The sequence below is a fragment of the Dermochelys coriacea genome, chromosome 1, assembly GCF_009764565.3.
Source record: "Dermochelys coriacea isolate rDerCor1 chromosome 1, rDerCor1.pri.v4, whole genome shotgun sequence".
NCBI classification, from domain to species: domain Eukaryota; kingdom Metazoa; phylum Chordata; order Testudines; family Dermochelyidae; genus Dermochelys; species Dermochelys coriacea.
Genome location: NC_050068.2, coordinates 120,225,968 through 120,249,083, shown reverse-complemented (window position 1 = coordinate 120,249,083; position 23,116 = coordinate 120,225,968). Strand labels below are relative to the sequence as shown.

Here is a 23,116-nt window from a genome sequence, read left to right as displayed (position 1 = left end):
CGCAGGGTCTGGAGGCGGAAGACATGGACCTGAGTGAGCAGACATTTTAGGCCCTGCCTTCCCTCCTCCAGAGGTAGATGAAGAACCCCTGCAGGGACCCAGTGCAGTCCTGACCAAAAGAACTCCAGAATCAATGTCAGGAGGTTGGCCAGGAAACCCGGGGCCGGGACCAGGGTGTTGAGCCGGTACCAGAGCATGGACAGGACTAGTTGATTAAGCATTAGCGCTCTCCCTCGAAGGGAGAGGCACCGGAGTAGTCCTGTCCATTTCCGGAGCCGCTCTATCACCCCGCCCTCTAAATTCTGCCAGTTCTCCGGCGGAGAGGGATGCGTGGCAGAAAGGTAAACGCCCAGATAGAGCAGCGGACCCGTGCTCCACCGGATGGCCTGAAGCGCGGGTGGGAGGGAGCTCGCCTGCCGCCAGTCCCCTACCACCAAGCCAGAGCTCTTGACCCAGTTGACCCGCGCGGAGGAGACAGCCAAATAGATGGCCTGGAAAGCCTCCACCCGCACCAAGTCTCCCGGGTCCTGGACCACGAGGAGCACGTCATCAGCGTACGCCGAGAGGACCGCCGCAGCTCCGGCTCCCACAACACCAACCCTGTCAACCTCCTTCGTAGGAGACAGAGGAAGGGCTCGATCACCAGAGCGTACAGCTGGCCTGAGAGGGGCACCCCTGCCGTACTCCTCCCCCAAAGCTGACCGGTTCGGTCAGGGTCCAGTTGAGCCTGACCAAACACTCTGCGAAGACGTACAGCACCTGGAGAAAATTCACAAACCTGGGTCCGAAGCCAAACGCTTGCAGAGTGCTCAGGAGATACCCGTGATCCACCCTGTCGAACGCCTTCTCCTGATCTAAGAACAGGAGGGAGAACGACAGACCATCCCTACACCCAAGTTCCAATAGCTCCCGGACCAGATATAGGTTGTCAAAGATGCTGCGGCCCGCAACGGTGTAGGTCTGGTCTGGGTGGACCACGTCCGCCAGCACGGACCCTAGCCGCAGCGAGATGGCTTTTCCCACAACTTTGTAGTCCATGCTGAGGAGCAAGACGGGACGCCAATTTCGTAAATCACGGAGGTCTCCCTTCTTCGGCAGTAAGGCCAGCACAGCTCGCCTGCACAAAAGAGGGAGGACCCCGCTCTGCAAAGACTCAGCCCAGACGGTGACTAGGTCTGGGCCCAGGACGTCCCAGAACACGCGGTAGAACTCCATGGTCAGCCCGTCCATGCCCGGAGATTTATTGGTGGGCATGCGACGGAGGGCTTCCGAGAACTCCACCAGAGTGAGAGGCAGCTCTAGCCGGTCTCGGTCTCCCACGCTGACCGTCGGGAGCTCCTCCCAAAACACTCTGCAAGCGTTAGGATTGGTCAGATCCGGGGAGAAAAGGCTTGCGTAGAAAGCTCTGACCCTCCTGCACATCTCCACCGGATCCGTGAGCGGGGTGCCATCTTCTGCCAGTAGGCAGATGACATGTTTTTTAGCCCCCCCCTCTTTTTCTCCAGGGCGTAGAAGAAGCGGGAGCCGCAATCCATCTCCCGAAGGAGACGGATGCGGGATCGAACAAAGGCCCCCCGGGCCCGATGGTTCTCGAGGGTCCGGAGCTCCTCCCGCTTCTCCCAGCACGCTCCGCAGAGGGGTGGATCCTCGGGGCTGGCGGCCAGATGCCTCTCCAGCTCTAAGACCTCCCGTTCCAACTGCTCTATCGCCGCATCCCTCCGTCGACTGGCGCCCCGGGTGTAGTCGCGGCAGAAGAGCTTGGCGCGCACGTTCCCTAGGTCCCACCACTGCCGCGCCGAGGGAAAGGCATGCCGCTGCCCTCGCCAGGCCAGCCAGAACTTCCAGAAGGACGCCACGAAGCCCGCATCCTCCAGCAAGCTGTTGTTAAAATGCCAATAGGCCGGCCCCGGCCTCTCCGCGCAGAGGGAGGCTGTCACGGTGGCTATATGATGGTCAGAAATGGGACCAGCCGGATGCTGGAGGAGTGGGCTCGTGAAAGATGAAAGCGTGATAAATAAATGCGGTCCAACCGGGAGTGGCGCGACCGATGGGCCTCCACCCGAACAAAGGTGAACGTGGAAGTGTCATCCGGGTGGTGGTCGCACCAGACGTCCATCAGGGAGTGGTGTTCGACTATCTCCTGGAGGACGGTGACGGCGGCCGGGCTCTGCTCGGTCCCCGAGCGGTCTCGCTCCTCGAGGGTGATGTTGAAGTCCCCTCCCAGGACCAGGCACTCCTGAGGATCCAAGGTGCCGAGGAAGGCAGACGCCTGCTGATAAAATTGCAGCCGCTCCGGGCTCGCTGCTGGGGCATAGATGTTGACGAGGTTGACTACCAGCCCCTCCATGCGGACCCGGAGGTGCAGCAGGCGGCCCGGCACAGCCTCGGCAACCCCCAGCACCTCGGGCCGTAGGTCGGGGGAGAACAGGGTCGCCACTCCAGCCGTACGAACTGTGAGGTGGCTAAAGTAGACCCTATCCCCCCAATCCAGCCACCAGCTGTCTTCGGCAGTCTGATCCATATGGGTCTCCTGCAGGAAAACCACAGAGTACCTCCCCTCTCGAAGGAAGGAGAGCACCTGGGACCTGCAGAGACCCATCCTACAGCCACGGGTGTTCAATGTTGCGATGGTAAAGGGTGCCATGAGGAGAGCTGGGGGAGGTGGAGACCCCGAGGACAGCGACTTGTCACCGGGGGAATGTCAACCCCCAATGTTCGCTGAGATCTCTCAGGATTTCTCAGCCCCCCAAAAGACCCGGAAGACAAAAAAGGAGAGGAAGGCCGCGAAGGCTTTGGGAACCCGGATCCTGACCCAAGGCCAGAAGACCTCCCTAGTAGGCAGATGGACGCGAGCAGCCAACAGAGAAACTTCCACCACAGAAGGTGAGCCAGAAGCTGCCCCCAGCCATGACGGCGGCGAGGCGTTGGAAGAAGCAGAAGCCGGCCCCTGGGAGCTTGGGCAAGTTAGTCCCGGGAGAGAGACTTTTGGGCAGGACCAGGTGGAGGACCCCAGATATGATAACGCCAGGAAAGAGGTGGCCGAGATTGATAGAATACCCGTGGATGGGAAGGTCCGGGGTCCCAGACCTTACTTTATAGTGAAGAAAGATCTCCTGTACCGCATGGTGCAAATGCAGGAGCAAGAGATACAACAACTTCTGGTGCCACGAAAACATCAAAAAGCCATATTGAGTCTCGCCCACAGTCACCTGTTTGGAGGACACCTAGGGGTAGAGAAAACCCAGGCACAAATCCTGTGGAGGTTCTTCTGGCCAGGAGTACATGAAGATGTCCAGCGATACTGCACCTCTTGTCCGGAGTGTCAGTTACATAGCCCTCGCCCGCACTTGTGGGCTCCTTTGATACCTCTTCCAATAATAGAGGTTCCTTTTGAATGGATAGCCATGGATCTGGTAGAGCCCCTAGAGAAGACAGCTCGGGGCCACCAACATGTGCTTGTTGTACTGGACTATGCAACCTGGTACCCGGAAGCTGTTCCCCTGTGCAACACAGCTTCCAAGACAATAGCTAAGGAGCTAGTACAGATCTTTGCCCGGGTTGGGCTACCCAAGGAGATATTGACTGATCAAGGGACACTTTTCATGTCTAAGTTGATGAAAGATCTCTGTTCATTGCTCCATGCACAAGCCCTATGGACCTCTGTATACCACCCGCAAACAGATGGTCTTGTGGAAAGGTTCAATAGGACCCTCAAGGCCATGATCAGGAAAGTGGTGAGCCGGGATGGGAAAGATTGGGATACCCTGTTGCCTTACCTCATGTTTGCCATCCCGGAGGTTCCGCAAGCCTCCACGGGTTTCTCTCCATTCGAACTACTATATGGGCGACACCCTCGGGGCATATTGGATATAGCCAGAGAAGCCTGGGAAGAGGAGCCAAATCCCGGAAGGAACATAGTTGAGCATGTACTGCAGATGAGAAATCGGATAGCCCGAGTTACGCCCATTGTAGTGGGAACACTTGGAGAAAGCACAGGAGACCCAACAAACCCATTATAACCACCAAGCGAAGCTTCGACGGTTCCAACCAGGGGATCGGGTGATGGTACTGGTGCCCACAGCAGAAAGTAAACTGTTGGCCCAGTGGCAGGGATCCTACGAAATAATCGAAGCCGTGGGAGAGGTGAACTATAAGGTGCGGCACCAGGCCACCGGAAATCAGAGCAAATTTACCACATCAATCTTCTAAAACCTTGGCATGATCGAGAGACATGCTTAGTCATGCAGGAGACCCTTCCCCAAGAGGATAACTTACATGAATAAGTGAGGATATCATCTGACTTGACGCCGATCCAAAAGATCGAGGCAGCCGACATGATTAATCACGACAGAGATGTGTTCTCTACAAAACCAGGGTGGACGACTGAGACCTATAATATCCGCACGATCCCCGGAGCCAAGGTAACATTGAGACCCTACCGAATCCCAGCAGCCAAAAGAGAGGAAATCAAGGCCGAAGTAAAGAAAATGTTAGAATTAGGGGTTATTGAAGAATCTTACAGTCAGTGGTCCAGTCCAATTGTTCTAGTGCCTAAACCTGACGGTACCATGAGATTCTGTAATGACTTTTGCCAAATGAATGAAATATCCCAGTTTGATGCACACCCCATACCATGCATCGACGAATTGGTTGACTGATTGGGTAGTGCCCGATTCTTGACTACACTGGATCTGACAAAAGGGTACTGGCAGATTCCTCTGACCAAAGAAGCTAAAGAAAAGACAGCATTCTCCACCCCGGATGGTCTATTCCAGTACACCGTCCTCCCTTTTGGGTTACAGGGGCCCCAGCCACATTCCAGCGCCTCATGGATAGGCTGCTGTGCCCCCATACTAGTTATGCAGCTGCATACCTAATGATGTCATCATCCATACGCCAGACTGGGGAACCCACTTGGAGAAAGTTGAGGCAGTACTGTGCACCTTAAGGCAGCCTGGCCTCACTGCTAATCCCGCTAAATGTGCCATAGGGCTAGCAGAGGCTAGGTACCTGGGATATATTGTGGGAAGAGGCATAGTGAAGCCCCAAACGAATAAGCTAGAGGCAATTCAAAACTGGCCCCAGCCGACCCGAAAGAAGCAAATCCATGCATTCCTAGACATGGTAGGCTACTACCGACAGTTTATTCCCCACTTCGCCAATAGGGCAAGTCCCCCAACGGACCTGGTGAAGGCTCAAGGTCCAGACATGGTAAAGTGGACCGACGCAGCAGAGGGGCATTTACAGACCTTTGGACGGCCCTCTGTAATGACCCCATACTCATAACCCCGGACTTTAACAGGGAATTTGTTTTACAAACAGATGCTTCCGAGGTGGGGTTGGGAGCAGTTCTGTCGCAAATGGTGGGAGAAGAGGAATACCCAATCCTCTACCTATGCAGAAAGCTTCTCCGAAGAGAACAGAAATATGCAGTAGTCGAGAGAGAATGCCTTGCTGTCAAATGGGCTATGGAAACACTGTGTTATTACCTCTTAGGCTGGCGATTTACTCTTGTGACAGACCATACACCCCTCCAGTGGATACAGCGGAATAAGGAAAAGAATATAGGTGGTTCTTATCCCTCCAATCATTCCAGTTCCACATACGGCACAGGGCTGGATGCCACCATGGCAACGCTGATGATCTGTCACGAGCGTACTGCCTGGCATCCCAAGTTGCCCAACTCTATGGTGTTGAGCAGAAGAGGGGATATGTGACAGGACAAGGCTAGATGGCTATGGAGGAGTAGTGGGAGATAGATATATTAGCTCCAGGCTAAACAAATCCCTGGTACAAGGATAAGTGAAATGGCAGCTGCTCCAGGTCAATTAAGACACCTGGGGCCAATTAAGAACTTTCCAGAAGGCAGGGAGAAGGCTAGGTTGATTGGGACACCTGAAGCCAATCAGGGGCTGGCTGAAACTAGTTAAAAGCCTCCCAGTTAGTCAGGTGGGTGTGCATGTCAGGAGCTGTGGGAAGAAGTTGCACGGTTGGAGAGGCTGAGTAGTACACACCATATCAGGCACAAGGAAGGAGGCCCTGAGGTAAGGGTGAAGAGGAGTTTGAGGAAGTGAGGGCTGCTGGGGGGGAAGTAGCCCAGGGAATTGTACATGTCATGTTTCTAAAAGGTCAGCTATCATAGTTGATACTATTAGGGTCCCTGGGCTGGAGCCCGGAGTAGAGGATGGGCCTGGGCTCTCCCCACCCCCCCCCACCTTTGCCCCCTGATTAATCACTGAGAGTGGGAGACAACAGAGACTGTGCAAGGAAGGATAACTTCTCCTCACCTCCCTCGCTGGCTTATGATGAAAATGGCTCAGTAGACTGTGACCCCTGTCTCTAGAGAAAGAAGGGTTACGTGGAGGGTCACAGTGAGCCTCTGAGGCTAGCGAAATCCGCCAGGAAACGTGGGACCCACGGAGGCAAGGACAGAGCTTTGTCACAGTACACAGTAGGGAGCTCTGGAGCACCCACTAAGGAAAATAAGAGAAGATAAAACTGGTTGAGCCTGAGAAGGTATTAAGGAACCACGTCTGTGCCTTCATGCTGCTGTGAGGTACAGTCCTACAGTAAAGCAGATTCAATCCTCTGTTAGACCCAGTGAGTATTTCAATTTTTGCCTTCTAAAGCGTATGTGTACACTATGAGTGGGGGGGGGCTGTAATTCCCAGTTCAAGGAGACATACCTGTGCTAGCTCTGGTTGAGCTAGCGTACTAAAAATAGAGTGTAGTCTCAGCAGCAAAGCAACGGGAGGCTAGCCACCCCGAGTAGATATCTAGCATCTTGGCCCGCTATTGGTACTCGGACAGGCTTGCCACCCCACAAGTTGTGCTGCCACCGTTACACTATTTTTAGCACGCTAGCTCAATCAGAGTTAGCACAGGTCTGTCTCTTTGAATTAGGAATTACAGCCACAGCTCAAAGTATAGACACAATCTTAATGTGTCTTCATCTCAGTGCCCTGAATCCCTGATGAGCTAATAAACTAACAATGGGCATTTTTACTCCAACTCTTACTGCACGCACAGAGGAGGCAGGATTCTCCAGCTACCCCATGTAGTTAGTAGGTGTTGGGAACTGCAGATTAAATACTGCTGACCCACTGGGGTAGGTGTGATTCATTAGATTCCACCCTGAGTGTAAGGGAGGAGGAATAGCCCTTGGGAGAGTGACCTAGGATTTGAGACAGGTAGGTCCTGAGGAAAGGAGCGTTAGGGAGTAATTATGCCTGAGATGAAGGACAGTACCAAGTTTACAATGGTGCCATTGCTCCGGGCCCACATGCAGAAGGTGCCAATTATGGTTGCCAAACAGGAGCGCTGGAAGCTCCCTGGAAATCAGGTGGGGAGGCGCACTGGTGCCTGGACTATGCCTCCCCCTCCCCGCGGCCTGGCCTGCACTCCGCCCCTCCCACCTTAGTCCCACCTGCGCTCCACCCCACAGCCCTGCCCTGCTCAGCCCCTTCTCCCAGGCCCCACCTGCCACTCAGTCCTCTCCGCCCCTTCCTCCCCACCACTCACCCTTAAGGCAGGAAAAAAGGCTATGCCCTCCCACTTTTAAAAGTTATGGGGCCCCTGTTGCCTGCTATTCGGTTTTTGACCGGAAAGTCCAGTCGAAAAGCAGACCTGGCAGTGTCTGGTCAGCAGTCTGGTTGCAAGAGTAACCGCAATCAGCCTCCCCATCAGGAGGGCAGGAAAAGCAGCTGCTGCTGCCTGGAGGAGCTGTAGCTCAGCTGGAGAGAAAGAGAACTGGCTCCCAAGGACCCAGCTCTGGCAGAGAGAGGTAGGTACCGGCTCCGTGCCACCCAAGGGGGAGATCCTGTCCACTCCCGCCCCTCCCCTCCACCCTGGTGTGCTTGCCCCTAGCCCGCTTGCCCCAGCCCCTGCCTCAGTTCAGGGACCAACCCTCCACCTCACCCCACTGTGCTCTTGCCTCCGACCTCTGCCTCGCACAGGAACCAACACGCCCAACCCACCCAGCTATGCTCTTGCCCTGACTCCTGCCTTGCTCTGGAGTAGGGTTGCCAGGCATCCAGTTTTCGATGAGAATGCCTGGTCAAAAAGGTACCCTGGTGACTCCAGTAGGCACTGCCAACCGGCCCATTCAAAGTCTGGGGGTCCCTGCCTGCCCAATCTGCACATGGTTCCCAGAAGCGACTGCCAGGTCCCTGCAGCCCCTAGACGCATGGGCAGCCAGGGAGGCTCCACACACTGCCCCCGCCCCAGTGCTGGCTCTGCAGCTCCCATTGGCCAAGAACTGTGACCATTGGGAGCTGCAGGGGCTGCGCCTGCAGGCATAAGTCAGCACACGGAGCCTCACTGGCCGCTCATGTGTCTAGGGGCCGCAGGGACCTGACAGCTGCTTCCTGAGAGCCGCATTAAGTGCCGCAGGAACCCCACAGCCCCCCCGCACCCTGAACCTCCTGCCCCAGCCCAGAGCCCTCTCCCGCACCCAAACTCCCTCCCAGAGCCCACACTCCACCCCCTCACACACACACCCAACCTTCTGCTCCAGCAATGAGCCCCCTCCTGCACCCCAAACCCCTCGTCCCTGGCCCCATCCCAGAGCCCACACCCCCAGCCCGGAGCCCTTTCCCACAGGCTGAACCCCTCATTTCTGGCCCCACCCGGAGCCAACACCCCCACCCCAGAGCCCTCACTCCCCTCCCGCACTCCAACCCCCTGCTCCAGCCCGGTGAAAGTGAATAAGGGTGGGGGGAGAGTGAGCGACGGAGGGGGGGATAAACGAGCGGGGGCAGGGCCTCTGGGAAGGGGCAGGGTAGGGGTGTTCAGTTTTGTGCCATTAGAAAGTTGGCAGCCCTACTCTGGGGATCAACCCCGCCATGAGGGCCCACAAATATGTTTGGTGCTGGGCCCACAAAAGGTTAATCCGGCCCTGATGAAGGTTTAGGCTAAGTAAAGAAACCACAGGAGCAGCAAGTCTGGGGAAACAGTTTAGCTACTATAAGTTTAACGTGGAATTTTTTTGTTAACAAAGCCAGCCTCCAGGAGTGAGTCACTTTATGACTCTACAATGAAGGTGTGGCTTTTGCCTGGAGCCAACTGGGGACTCCACCAGCTTATGCTACACTACACGTCACTGAACATACACTAAATGGATTTTCATTGATAAGATAATGGTTGTAATTAAACTCTATTTCATGATGGCCAACAGCCAAAAGGACTCTCCTGGATGGTGCATTATCCCACCAGTGTCTTCAAAAATATAATTAAGAAGGCACATGTGTGAGGCTCTCTACCAGCTGGCTGGATTGTTTAACATTTTCTTCAGACCCAGACCTACAAGGCCTGATAAGCCTGATTTTTTTTCAGTCAGACAATACTGCAAATTGGTAATGTTTTCTCCAAAAAGCAGTGATTGTCACATTGCTAAAAAAAAACATAAAATGTCACCCTTGGACAAATTAACTCCTCACCCAGTTTAATTTCAATATCAAATTACACAGGAGTCAAGACTCATCCAGGGTGACATCCACCCTGGGTAGAGAACCACGAGGTCAAAGCACCACCTTACAACCCACTTAAAATAACTTCTCAAAGTAAGGATTAAGTGGAACCTTGCACTGGCCCTCTGCACATCTCCTGTGTAAATGGATAACTCAGTCCAAACACAGAGGGCCAAATTTACTATTGAATATAGCTTTAAATGTGTTGTACCAATTTTCTCCAGCAATAACTTGGCCCAATGTGTCTTTTCTGCCACAGGAATGGAGTGGCTGGCTAAAATTATGGTATATATTTTTATATCCTTGGCTTTCCTTTAATGAGTAAAGTAATATGACCCTATTAAAAATAAACAGAATTTAACTGCAAAAATATTTGGTATGCTTTGGGCACTACTGTAAGAGTTGCTCAATCACTTGGTGAGGCTACAATTTGGATGTCACAGGAGAGTTTACAGAATTCCTGGAGTCAGCTAGTGCTAAGTTAAAACAGTCTTCACATATATTTTTGGATTTTCTTGCATATTTCAGTCAGCAATACAGAATAAAAATGTCCTTTTCTAGTGTAATATTTATTATTAACATTTTCATTAAAATTAATTTTGAAAAGTATATCTGGTGAAGACACTGGAGGGAAAATATTTATCTTATCCATCATGACTTCAGAACACATTTACCTTTCATGCTCCACAGAAAAAACAAAAACAAGCTTCTGCTTTCAGAACCTGATACATTTACATATGCTATTGGTAAATATGGGCTGTAACTCTACCGGAAAGAAATACCTTCTAGATAGCCAGAAGTTCTCTCATTAGCCCTCCACAGTTCTTTAGGATAAAACTTGCAATCCAATTCTCCCACTGGATATTCTTGGGTTTACTGGAGACTTCAGAAGAGATGTATAAACTTACTGTCTCGTCACTTATGGCTTCCAACAGAGCCTCAGTGGAGCTAGTGTGGCTGATCTCTGGCATATGGTCCAACTTCCAGAGCCATTTAACAGCAGACTCTACAGAATATTCAGTCACAGGAACGACTTTCTGTTGCCACTTCACAAGATCTCGTGCAGTGCTGAAAAATAATATCAGTCATTATTCATGAGTAAGGAGGAGCCACTGGTAACACACAACAGCAGAGCTCAAAATATTTCTACTGTATTAGACCTTTAACAATAATAAACAACCAACTCTTGAGGTTGTAGTATTCCATTAATAGTACAGTAGTTGAAATACACATTATCTTATTGCTAGTCTGGTTTTAGAAAAGAGGCAAAATAAAACCCCCATAAGGCACCACAAGTTTGAAAATTAGTTTCTAAGGCAGTTGTTTCCAAAACAGAATTAAGATAACTAAAGAAATATAGCTGCTTTAAGAACAATTTCTAGAGCATATTTCCCCTTAAACATGCAAGAAACAATATAAAAGACCTATCTTAGAAGTAGCTGACTATATAGGCTGGTGGGATGTGGTGGGGAGGGAACAGAAATATTCCAAGAGTAAAAAATAATCAATTTTAACAGTGTTGCCAAGTGAAAACAAATGACCATGTTCTCTAAAAACTGCGGGGACAGAATGGTCTAGTACTTAAAACACACGACTGAGTGTCATAAAACCTAAGTTTTATTTTTCCCTTTACCCCTGACTTGCTGTGTCACCTTTGTGATTAATGAGTGATTTTTAGCCACTGTGTCATCTATGAAATGGGATTAATACTTACCTACCTACCAAACCAGAAAATTGGGATGTGGAGTTCATCACTATTTTAAAAGCTTTCAAGTTTTTGTCTTGAAGGCATTACAGAAGTGCAAAGCATGTGCATGTATACAAAGAAAGAAGAAAAAAAAAAAACACAGGTGGCTCTAGTCTCTGTAACATTCCAGAAAGCATCATTCTGGAGAATTTCTAGCAAATCTGGGAGAGTAGTACTGTACTACTACTTCATCGGATGCAGTGAGCTGTAGCTCACGAAAGCTTATGCTCAAATAAATTTGTTAGTCTCTAAGGTGCCACAAGTACTCCTGTTCTTTTTGCGAATACAGACTAACACGGCTGCTATTCTGAAACCTGTGTGATTTACTGTGTGACACTGCGGAAATCAGTTTATTTCTCTGTGGCATAGTGGCCCTAAAATGCAGCTAGCAATACTTCCTTTCTCCCAATCTGTATTGTTTCGTGGTAGGAACAGTACAGACGTACGGTGCCTAACATAATGAGGCACTGAACTTGGTGGGAGCCTTTAGGCACTACCATAACACAAATAATAAAAATGACCATTGCTACTGCAGTGAGCATATCATCAGAATACAGATCTATACTCTACAGTACTTCTCTTCATCTCTTAACAAAAAGTAGAAAATAAACACCATTTCCCTTACCGAATGAGGTTAAACTTGGCAAGCTGGACCACTTGCTGTGAGAGGACCATAGAAAGCGCATCACGGCACAGGTCAAATTCAGTTCTACACACAGTGCCAAAGTCCAGAACAATGGTGATGCACGATTCCAGAATCACTCCAAATATCTGCCGACTTTCACTGGTTACCCATTCCATTCTCTGCTTGTACAGTTCAATAGCTCCAGTTAGACAGTCCACAAAATGAAGAATTAGCTCTTTTTTGGCTGTCAGCTTTATTTAAATACAAGAGAATGAAAATGAAGATCGAAACAAATAACACAAAGCAGTCCCAAGTCTAGCAAAGCTGCAATGACTGATCTGTAGTGCCAGATATGCCAGCCAAGGTAGAAATGGAAACAACCCATTTTTCTTCCACTATTTCAGCAGCAAATACTTGACAAATGCCTTTGAGTCACTCACACAGAAGGGAAAAGCCACTGCACTTTACCCTAATTGCATTCCACAATATTTAAACAAGCATAGGGCAGCGTAAACTAGTTTGCATGACTTGTTTGTGACAAGATCAGAGCAATGCAAGAGACTTAAAAAAAATGGGGGTGTGGGGGTGGGACAGGACTGCAGAGCAGATGGATGATAAATTGGGGGCACTTGGAAACTAGTTATTAAGTTAGGGCAAGATTGTGACTTGCTCTTAAAATGCTGTGCAGGGAATAAGGGGATGTATGGTTCTTTCCTGGGGCAGTGCAATCTCAATCTTGTCCTTAAGCAGCAGCTGAAAGGAAATTAAAAATGTTTCTTTGTATTTCTGTTCAGGATGCCCAACGTTCAGTATCTATTGGGCCTAAATATTTGTATTTATGTATTTGCTACAAATGTTAGGTTTTGTTTTTAATTTGCGTTTGTGCCTAACTTCCCATAAGCCCCAGCCCCATCAGTAAATTAAGCAAAGCCAAGACCTACCCCCAGAATGAAAAATAATTATAAAACAAAAGAGAAATATACACAAGACCTTCTCTAGTCTTTACGACATTCACCCCAGGGTTATAGGCATTATCCTGACTCATGTACACAAGAATGGCCACACAGTATAGACCAATGGTCCATCTAGCCCAATATTTTGTTTACCGACAACAGTCAGTGCCAGATGCTTCAGAGGGAAGGAACAGATCAGGGCAATCAGCAAGCGATCCATCCCCCGTCATCAAATCCCAGCTTCTGGCAGTCAAAGGTTTAGGGATATACAGACCATGGGGCTGCATCCCTGACCATCTTGGCTAATAGCCATTGATGGACCTATCCTCCATGAACTTATCTAATTCTTTTTTGAACCCAGTTACACTTTTGGTCTTCATAACATCCCCTGGCAACAAGTTACACAAGTTGACAGTGCATCGTGCAAAGAGTACTTCCTTTTATTTGTTTTAAACCTGCTGTCTATTTAATTTAGTTGGGTTACCCTGGATCCTGTGTCATGTGAAGGAGTAAATAAAGAGCAGATGTTGTGAGAGAACTATCCACAATGACTCCAAGATCTCTTTCTTGGGTGGCAACAGCTAATTTAGACCCCATCACTTTGTAAGTATGTTGGGATTATATTTTTCAATGTGCATTACTTTGAATCCACATTGAATTTTATCTGCCAATTTTCTTGCCCAGTCACCCAGTTTTGTGAGATCCCCTTGTAACTCCTCTCAGTCAGCTTTGGACTTAAAATTTCTCAAGATAGTTGTCTGACACATAACTGTTTACCCCCTTTTCCAGATCATGTATGAATATGTTGAACAGTACTGGTTCCAGTACAGATACTTGGTGGACCCCACTATTTACCTCTTTCTATTGTTAACTGACCGTTTACTCCTACCCTTTATTTGCTGTCTTTTAACCAATTACTGATCCATGAGAGGATCTTCCCTCTTAGCCTATGACTACTTACTTTGCTTAAGAGCCTTTGGTGAGGGACTTTGTCAAAGGTTTTCTGAAAGTCCAGGTACACTATATCCACTGGATCACCCTTGTCTACATATTTATTAGAATTCTTTGAGGGACAACAGATTGGTGAGATATAATTTCCCGTTACACAAGCTATGTTGACGCTTCCCCAAAAAACCAAGTTCATCTATGTGTCTGATAATTCTGTTCTTTACTATATTTTCAACCAATTTGCCTAATACTTACCAGCCTGTAATTGCCAGAATCACCTCTAGATCCTTCTTTTAAAAACTGGCATCACATTAGCTATCCTCATCTGGTCATCTGGTACAGAAGCTGATTTAAGCAATAGGTTACACACCACATTAGGAGTTCAGCAATTTCATATTTGAGGTCCTTCAGAATTTCGGGGTTAATATCATCTGGGCCTGGTGGCTTATTTCTCTTTAAATTTATCAATTTGTTCCAAAAACCTCCTCTATTGACACCTCAGTCTGGGGCATTTCCACAGATTTGTCACCAAAAAAGAATGGCTTGGGTTTGTGAATCTCCTGCTCATCCTATGCAGTGAAGTCCAATGCAAAGAATTTGTTCATCTTCTGTGCAATGGTCTTGCCTTCCTTGTGTACACCTTTGGCATCTCATTTGTCCAGTGTCCCCACTGATTGTTTGGCAGGCTTCCTGCTTCCGATGTACTTTAAAAAAAAATTGTTTTGCTCTTATTTTTTTGAGTCTTTTCCTAGCTGCTTTTCACATTCTTTTTGGCTGCCTAATTCTACACTTTGCTTGCCAGAGTTTATGTACCTTTTTATTTTCCTCACTAGGAACTGACTTCCAATTTTTGAAAGATGCCTTTTTGCTTCTAATCACCATTTTTACTCTACTGTTTAGCCATAGTGGCATTTTTTTTTGGTCCGCTTACTGTTTTTATTTTATTTGGGGTACACATTTAGTTTGAGCGTCTATTATGGTGTTTTTAAATAGTTTCTATGTGGCTTACAGGCATTTCACTCTTGTGACTGTTCCTTTTAATCTCCATTTAACTAGCTTCCTCATTTTTGTGTACTTCCCCTTTTGGAAGTTAAATGCTACTGTGATGGGTTTCTTTGGTATTTTTCCCACTACAAGGATGTTACATTTGATTACATTATGGTCACTATTACTGAGCAGTTCAGCTAGTTTTATTGGACCAGATCCTGTGCACCACTTAGGACTAAATCAAGAATTGCCTCTCCCCTTATGAGTTCCAAGACTAGCTGCTCCAAGAAGCAATCTTTAATGGTGTCTAAAAAATGCTATCTCTGCATCCCATCCTGAGATGACATGTACCCGGTCAATATGGAGACAGTTGAAATCCCCCATTATTACTGGATTTTCTGTGTTTGTGAAATGCTTAGGGAATTTAGAGAGGCTACAGTCACCATTACCATCCTGGTCAGGGGGTCAATAGTATATTCCTACTCATTATTCAAGCATGGAATTTCTATCCATGGAGATTCTGTGCTACAGATGGATTCATTTAACATTTTTTTACTATATTTGACTCTCTGCTAAATTTATGTACAGTCATTTGCATGCTACTCCCCCATCTCGCACAAGTTCTCCAATAGTGAACATACAGGCTTGGAGACTAGAAGCTTTCCAAATAAAATTCCATCAGAAATAGAAACTTTCAGCTCTCCCTTAGAGTGTCATTCTGCAAACCTTTGTTGTCTGGTTCCTATCTTACACAATCTATTGATGTTATCTGATTTGCCTCAATAGTTCTGAAAACCATTTCTCAGGAACATACAGCAGCCAGATGGGCTAACGCAGGATTAGATGTTAGAAACTGAACTGACTGCAGAAAAGATGATGGAATAAGACTCCCTGAAATTGTATTTTTCCCCAGGTTTAACCTGATGCCTGTTCTGGATGCCTGGGAACTGGGGAGGGAGTCTGGATATCAGATGATATGCTATTTGTTTTTTGAAGTCTTTACTCTTATGAATAAGCTTTTTTCTTATTCGCTGATGCAGAGATCTCTTCAATCAGAATCCATCTTTTCAAATAATGGGACAGATAGCAGCTACTACTAACATGCTCCTTAGAGCACAAGTCTGGGCAGAGTTCCATCGAGCTATTCACAGACTATACTAAATCCTTTGTGTCCTGTTGGTACTAAATTATACCTCTTCATTTGAGTACCGCCACTTGTTTTACTGGTAACCACTCTATTAAACTCAGTTTAGTCCTATTCCTTTTTAAGCCTTCTCCCTTACATTATAGGGTAAATCTGTTACTTAGAAATTTCAGCCTTCTCTTGAAAGCTTTACACTAGCCCATATGAAGCTTGGAGTATCACTAGCCCTCAGAAAAGAAACCCAACTTCTAGATCATTTGGCGCTATAGAAATAAAATCGTCAAAAGATAAAGTTCTCCTTTTGGAAATGCTGCAAGGAAACTGATGTATTTCGTTAGAAGAGGAGACATTTTAGTCACATTTTGTTACACTGATATTATCTTTTAAAAAGGGGGAAGTTATTACTCTGTTGAACCACAAGTCAGTCGCACTTACATTATATACTCTGCCGTCTTGTGCTCTCAAGTATTGAGGAAACAGACCGTCTGCATACCGAGAAGCCACAAATTTCCCCAAGGTGGACACATAATCTATATTCAAGATTATAAACAGTTGCCAGTTATACGGATTATTTTCATTATGAACTGTTTTTCTAAACCATATACAACAGAAGAGAGGATAAATGGCATTGTCATTAAACTCTTTTCTTTTGGTAAGCCAAATAACATTTTTACAGCAACCTACAAATCCAATTCAATAATGCCTCTACAGAGGAGACAGTAAGGTTCTTTGGATAAAAGGGGGAATTTTTCCAGCAAGTGATACATGATAGATCCTAAGAAAAGTTACTGTCCAAATTTAGGTTCATGCAGCTGGGAGGGAGGATTTGTTCTATCCATGTGATGTTAGTGAGCTTTAAAAAGGTTCTATTTACATTGAGTTGTAGAAATTATTCTCATCTCCTAGAACCATGTCTAGTTATATCTAATGGGGAATAAAAAAAACCTGCCATCTTGGTTACTGGTAGAAAGCTTCTTGGGACTTTACATTTCTGCAATTCAACTTTTGTATTTTCCATTTACATCTTAAAAGCAAGTGCAAATATTTGCCAGTCAAAAGAGAAATAAATCGTGGATGGATGATGCCCTCCCGTGACATATATGAAAAGGAGCAAAAGTGAATGCAGCTGAAGGCATGTCTACACTGCAACTGAAGGTATGCAATTTGCAGTACAGGTAACATAACTGCACCGCTAGCTTTTATCTAACTAGTGCACTAAAAACAACAACAAAGATGCGGCAGCAGGAACTTCAGCATGTGCTAGCAATGCGAGTACATCCCTGGAGGGGCTTGTACATCTTGTGTGAGGCTGGTGCCACTCTATTTATGCTGCTGTTTTTGTCATGCTAGCTAGATTTAAGCTAGCACAGGTATGCCTACCCGAACTGCCAATCACATCTTCAGTTGCAGCATAGACATACCCTGAAGAAGGAGAAGCATGTTCTCTGCTCCCTTGATGACAACAAGAGTTTCTTGGCAGTAGCTCTGCATAGCTGGGACTCCACTGATAGGAAAACATAGGGCATGGGAATATTTAAGAGCCATGGAGCAGCTATTCTATGCAGCATGTTCCTCTGCTAACCCACTGGCTTTTTGCTGGTAAAACCATGCTATAAGAAGTATTCACTCCTTTCAGCATCATCTACTTCCTTAATCCAGAGAGGAGTGAGTATGCAACTTCTATCTAGCCTTCTAGTAATGAAAGTAAGGCTCCTGGCAGAGGAGAATACAGTATTGCTGGATGTGCAGTGTTAGACTCTCAATTACCCACGGGTCCAAGCCAGCTGCGTTCTAAAATTAAACAGCATAAAACAATTATTAATACATTACAACTATTACTTCTTCATGTCACAGAATGCCTTACTGCACTTTGTAAAGCCTTATTATGTAAATGGTTTATAATTATTATTTCTCACAAACTCTCTCCTCCAACTGCTACACAACTGCGAATTACAAATTTGTCTTTGATATTGCAGAGCTTGACTTTGCAAGAAAAACAGTCCGAGTTTTAAATCTGATATTAATTACCTGTCTAAAAATTACCAATATGTTCAACTGGAAGCACAATACAATAATAATTTATGGCATGGAGCTCAAGAGGATCCTTGTGTTTTCAGTCCATGAAGGACAGGGTTCTTGTGACAGTTACATTTTCAGGCTCCAGGGGAAAGGTTTGCATGTATGGATTCTGGAACATTCAGTATCTAAAGTTATTTCACAAATGTAGCTAAACTAAGATCACAATTAAAGTGAGAAACATGATGGTGCAGATTAAAAAGAATAGTCTCTCTCTCGCTCCTCGAGAGATGAGAAGCCATGTGGGATATATTCCCAAGCTAAAGTGAAGATGCGGAATGTGACTTCCCTTTCTCTTTTCTAAGATAGCACCAAAAAAAAAAAAACGAAACAATTTTAAAGGCTCCACCCCATATACTGTGCTGCTAAAAAGGAGCATGGAGCTCTGGACTATTAAAAGTCAACTTTTAGCTTTTACTATTGGCTACCCTCCTACCTTCCCTGTGCTGAAATCCAATTTGTGATAAAATCTGAGAGAGGGACAGTTTGTTTCTCTTGAGTCCATGACACTGAAGCCATTGAGAGGATGAGATGAGAGACTGTACATCCAAGTCCCACAAAGTGCTTTTCAGTCTCCTTTCCTTCTCTTTTGACTTCCCCTTGTGGGCAATGTCGGAATCAGACTTTTCTTGCTCTCTTTTGTGTTTCATATCAAGGGTAACCTCTATAAAGAGGAAAAAAACATGAGTGTTTACACTTACCAAAAAATTGTTTATTCCCTCCGACCATCGTCTCACCGTTCCTTTGGCAAGGCATTTTTTATATTTAACTCTCTACCTTTTTCTCATTCTACTGAAAAGTGAGCTTAATTATGGAAAGTCACCTTCAATTCCATATGTTTACCAGCTATCATGTCCCTCTCCCTCCTCCATGCACATTCACTTCAGTAAATTGGGTTTATTACCAAAAATTGCTCTTTGTTTTGAAACCCAAGCGTTGGGAAGGCTACCTCCAGTCTGCCAGAAAGCAACCCTTCGAACCCACAAGAGACTTCCGACGAAGTGAGCTGTAGCTCACGAAAGCTTACGCTCTAATAAATTTGTTAGTCTCTAAGGTGCCACGGGTACTCCTTTTCTTTTTGCGAATACAGACTAACACAGCTGCTACTCTGAAACACCCCAAATACTGGGACAAACAATAGGCAATCATAACATGCACATCAGAAGCTTTCTATTGTAAATCATCCAAGAATACATGCAAAATATGTCTACTTCTTAAGATACTCACGGTCACTCCAGGCAACTCTTTTACACAGATTTCCAATCATTCTGGACTCCTTGATTTGGGGTCCTTCTTTGTTTTCCTCTTAAAAACCTGCAGAAGTAAAACCAAACAAACACTATTCAGTATACAGAGTAGCAGCCGTGTTAGTCTGTATTCGCAAAAAGAAAAGGAGTACTTGTGGCACCTCAGAAGTCTCTAAGGTGCCACAAGTACTCATTTTCTTTTTACTATTCAGTATAGTTCAGAGGCCCAATCACAACTGAGACCTTATTGTTCTAGGCAATTACAAGTATAAAATAAAAAACAGTTTGTACCACAAAGAATTTACCATCTAGAAGGCCAGTCTTAGAAATACATGCATAACTTTAATCATGCAGATAGTCCCATTAGATAACATTACGCATGTGTGCGACTGCAGTATCAGGACCTAAATGTGGAAAAGACACAACAGGTGGGAATAGCACAAAAAGGTAGACATGTGAAAGTAACAGGACTACAGGATTGCATATACCTGTTGAGTGTGCAATTTTGAGGCTTCAAGATTTTTAAGTTTCATTTGATTTTTTTTTTTAATAAAATGAATGAACTAGAGATATTTATGAATCAGTATCAGGCCACCTGCCTAACTGCTGTCATGAGGGAGTTTACCATGGACATTACTGTAGAGACAGGATAAATTACAATATAACTAATCTGTAACAAACAAATAACTATTCCTCCCTCTTTCCTCTTTGCAGAATCAACAGTGTTATTTTTAATCTCTTGTATATTAATCTATCAACTATTATAATCTAGGAAGACACCAACAACACTAAACGCAAATACAACCTTAGTTCTTACGGGCCCTGGTAAGAAAAAAAGCAAGGAGTCCTCTTTGCAACCTGATAATATATGTTATGTATATAACGTGTACTATATGTACAGATTTCAGAGGAGCAGCCGTGTTAGTCTGTATCCTCAAAAAGAAAAGGAGGACTTGTGGCACCTTAGAGACTAACACATTTATTAGAGCATAAGCTTTCGTGAGCTACAGCTCACTTCATCGGATGCATTTGGTGGGAGCTCAAGGGCCGGGCGGGACGGTGCCGCAGGCCGAATGTGGCCCGCGGGCCGTAGTTTGCCCCCTCTCTGGGTCGGAGGATTATGAAGTTACTCTGGGGATTTTTAGAAGCCAAGAGCCACGCAGAAGCGTGAAAGCCACAAACCTGAATTAAGCGGCGAATCATGAGATACAGCAAACGATAATGCAGGAGGGAAGGAAAACCCATGCCCGCGGGAGGAGAGGAAGGGATGGTTCCATCGCTTGATTTTCTCAGCACCCACTACCACAGCGCCCATTGCAAACGAGGCATGACTGGGGCTACGCTACTCTATCCTCCCCTCTCTCCTTCCACGGGAACCTGGGCGTTTTAAGGGTTGCCCAGCAATGGCGCTCAGGGGCCTGGTGCTTCAGGGGTATTGGGAGGGAAAATAATGACCAGGAACATTTGACTCGCTGGGGCCCCTGGGAGCTGCACCCCTGTCCCGGCTCAGGGAGAGGGCTCCAGCTGCGGGGGGGGGGGGGGGAGATGTGGGTTTAACCCCTCAGGGCCCGCTGGCGCGGCAGCTCCGCTCACCACGTGGAAAGGTGACCGGCCACCGCGGCGCCCCCTGCCGGCGCCCCGCTGGCTCGGCCCCTGCAGGCTCCCCCTCACCTGGCTCCGGCCGCTCCGCCGCCGCTTCCAGCCCCTTGTGACGAACGCGGCGGCCCCAGGGTTGACGCTAGAGGCAGCTGGGTTGCTAAGGCGGGGGCGGGCCCCGGGCTAGCGCCACGCCCCCGGCGCCGGCCAGCCCCTTGCCCGGGTAGCGGGGGTAACCCAGTAGGAAGGTGCCTCTGTGTAACCCGCTCTCCGTGCCACGGGACCGGGTGTAATCCTGGGGGGGGGGCCTGTTTCCATGGCCAGCTGGGTGCCCTGATGTATTTTGCTTGCTCAAGCTGACTTCCGACAAGCGCTGGTAATTCACAGGAGGCACCGCGTTTGATCGATGTCTTTGCTCACGTATCGCCGGCAAGACAAATGGTTCTTGGTTAGACGGTTCGAAAAAGCACCAGGGCACCCGAACTGGGAAGAACTTGCTTTTGTTGGGGTTCCAGCTTAAACTGAATTTGCCTCCCACCCCTCCTTCCACAAGTCATCATCACTGATTGTATTAGTGTCAGGTTTCAGAGGAGCAGCCGGGTTAGTCTGTATTCGCAAAAAGAAAAGGAGGACTTGTGGCACCTTAGAGACTGACAAATTTATTAGAGCAGAAGCTTTCGTGAAATGCATCCGATGAAGTGAGCTGTAGCTCACGAAAGCTTCTGCTCTAATAAATTTGTTAGTCTCTAAGGTGCCACAAGTACTGCTTTTCTTTTTGTATTAGTGTTAGTGCAGTTGTAGGCATGTCGGTCTCAGGATATTAGAGAGACAAGGTGGGCGGGGGCAGAAGGTTGGTATAATTTTTTGTGGTGCCCAGAATGAGTGCAAGTCCTATCCCACCTCCCACACACCTGCTTAAGGCTCTGGGAGGGAGTTTGGGTGTGGGAGGGGTGCACGCTATGGGAGGGAGTTTGGGTGCTGGCTCAGGCCTGGGACAGAGGGTTGGAGTGTGGGACAGGGTGCGGGGCTGGGCCAGGGATGAGGAGTTTGGGGTGCAGCAGGCAGGCTGTGCTGGGGGTCCAGAGAGGAGGACTTTGCCCAGCCCTTTCCCCACCAGCAGCAGTAAGGTCCAGGAATGGGGGGGTCCCTCCTCTGCCCCCCCAGCACAACACTCATCCAAGCCCTCCCCAGGCTGCTGCTTAGGAGGTCCAGCCAGGATAAGCCCCCTGCCTCGGAGGCGCCTGGCAGGGGGTGCTACCATGCTCCTCCTCCCCTCCGTAGGCACAGCAGCTGCCTCAGCCAGTCCCTGGCGCCCCTCCCTTGTACCCAGCAGCGGACAGTAAGGGAGTGCAGTGCAGAGCTGCAGGGGGAAGCCTCCCGCTGCCCAAGACAGGCAGGGACATTCAGGGAAGGCGTGTGGGGGGAACAGGCAGGGCTGGGGGAAGAGACTCGGCCTTGAACATTGGTGGAGCCGGGCCCCCTAAGTCCTGTATGTGGTGGAGCCCATATAGACCCATATAACCCGCTATCCCTGAAGGTGAGTGAATATTATCTTTTATTGGACCAACTTCAGTTGGTGAGAGAGACAAGCTTTTGAGCCATACAAAGGAAGAGCAGCTCTGTGTGGTTCAGAAGTTTGTTTCTCTCACCAACAGAAGTAGGTCCAATAAAAGATATTACCTCACCCACTTTGTCTTGCTAGTCTTAAAACACATTTATTTACTTAGTAACACACCAAAGGGAACAGAAGGGCCATAAGCACAGACACTTTTATATAAATATAAAAGCCAACAAAATCACAGTAGCTTTTGTTACCCCTGCTCATGCTTGCTTAGTAAACAAAGATGGAAAAGGGAATCTCCTTATAAAGTGTACAGTTCAAATATGTACACTACCAGTCTTAGCTGGAAACTGTTTATATTTTTCTTCATATATTTGGAATTGAGAGTTTAAAGACTAGACTGAACATGCTAAGTCATTCTTGATGACACAGCTGTTCCCTGAGGGGCAGAAAAGGTGCTCAGCCATGAAAAAGTTTCCTATTATGTCAATAAAAGAAATAAGTACTGAATGTTCTGTGGATTATTTTAGACACTGGGATTACCATAATTGGTTAAAAAAAATGTTGTTTCTATTTCAGCCATTCTTTATTATTCTTGAAAGTGCAACCTGTGATTGATCTAGAGCAGTGGTGAGCAACCTGCGGCCCAGCAGGGTAATCTGATTGCAGGCCACAAGACATTTTGCTGACATTTACCATCTGCAGGCACCGTCTCCTGCAGCTCCCAGTGGCCACGGTTTGCTGTTCCCGGCCAATGGGAGCTGT

The 23,116-nt window shown here is 47.3% G+C and overlaps 1 protein-coding gene across 9 annotated transcripts in view; it reads right to left on the bottom strand.

Moving 5' to 3' along the window:
- Nucleotides 1-21,329, bottom strand: part of VWA3B (von Willebrand factor A domain containing 3B) — a 138,356-nt gene extending 117,027 nt beyond the window's left edge. For 2 of the 9 annotated variants that reach the window (XM_038387792.2, XM_043491364.1), the window contains exons 1-6: nt 20,788-21,328; nt 19,175-19,261; nt 18,384-18,611; nt 16,307-16,401; nt 11,840-12,090; nt 10,376-10,535 (exon numbers count right to left, since the gene is read on the bottom strand). In XM_038387792.2, coding sequence (XP_038243720.2) covers nt 10,376-10,535; nt 11,840-12,090; nt 16,307-16,401; nt 18,384-18,611; nt 19,175-19,214 — 774 coding nt within the window. In that variant the 5' untranslated portion in view covers nt 19,215-19,261; nt 20,788-21,328. Of the gene's footprint in view, nt 1-10,375; nt 10,536-11,839; nt 12,091-16,306; nt 16,402-18,383; nt 18,612-19,174; nt 19,262-20,376; nt 20,723-20,787 lie in introns of those variants that run through there. The other 7 variants (XM_043491180.1, XM_043491318.1, XM_038387791.2 and 4 more) reach the window with 6 other exon arrangements.
- Between the last annotated feature and the right edge of the window lie 1,787 nt (nt 21,330-23,116).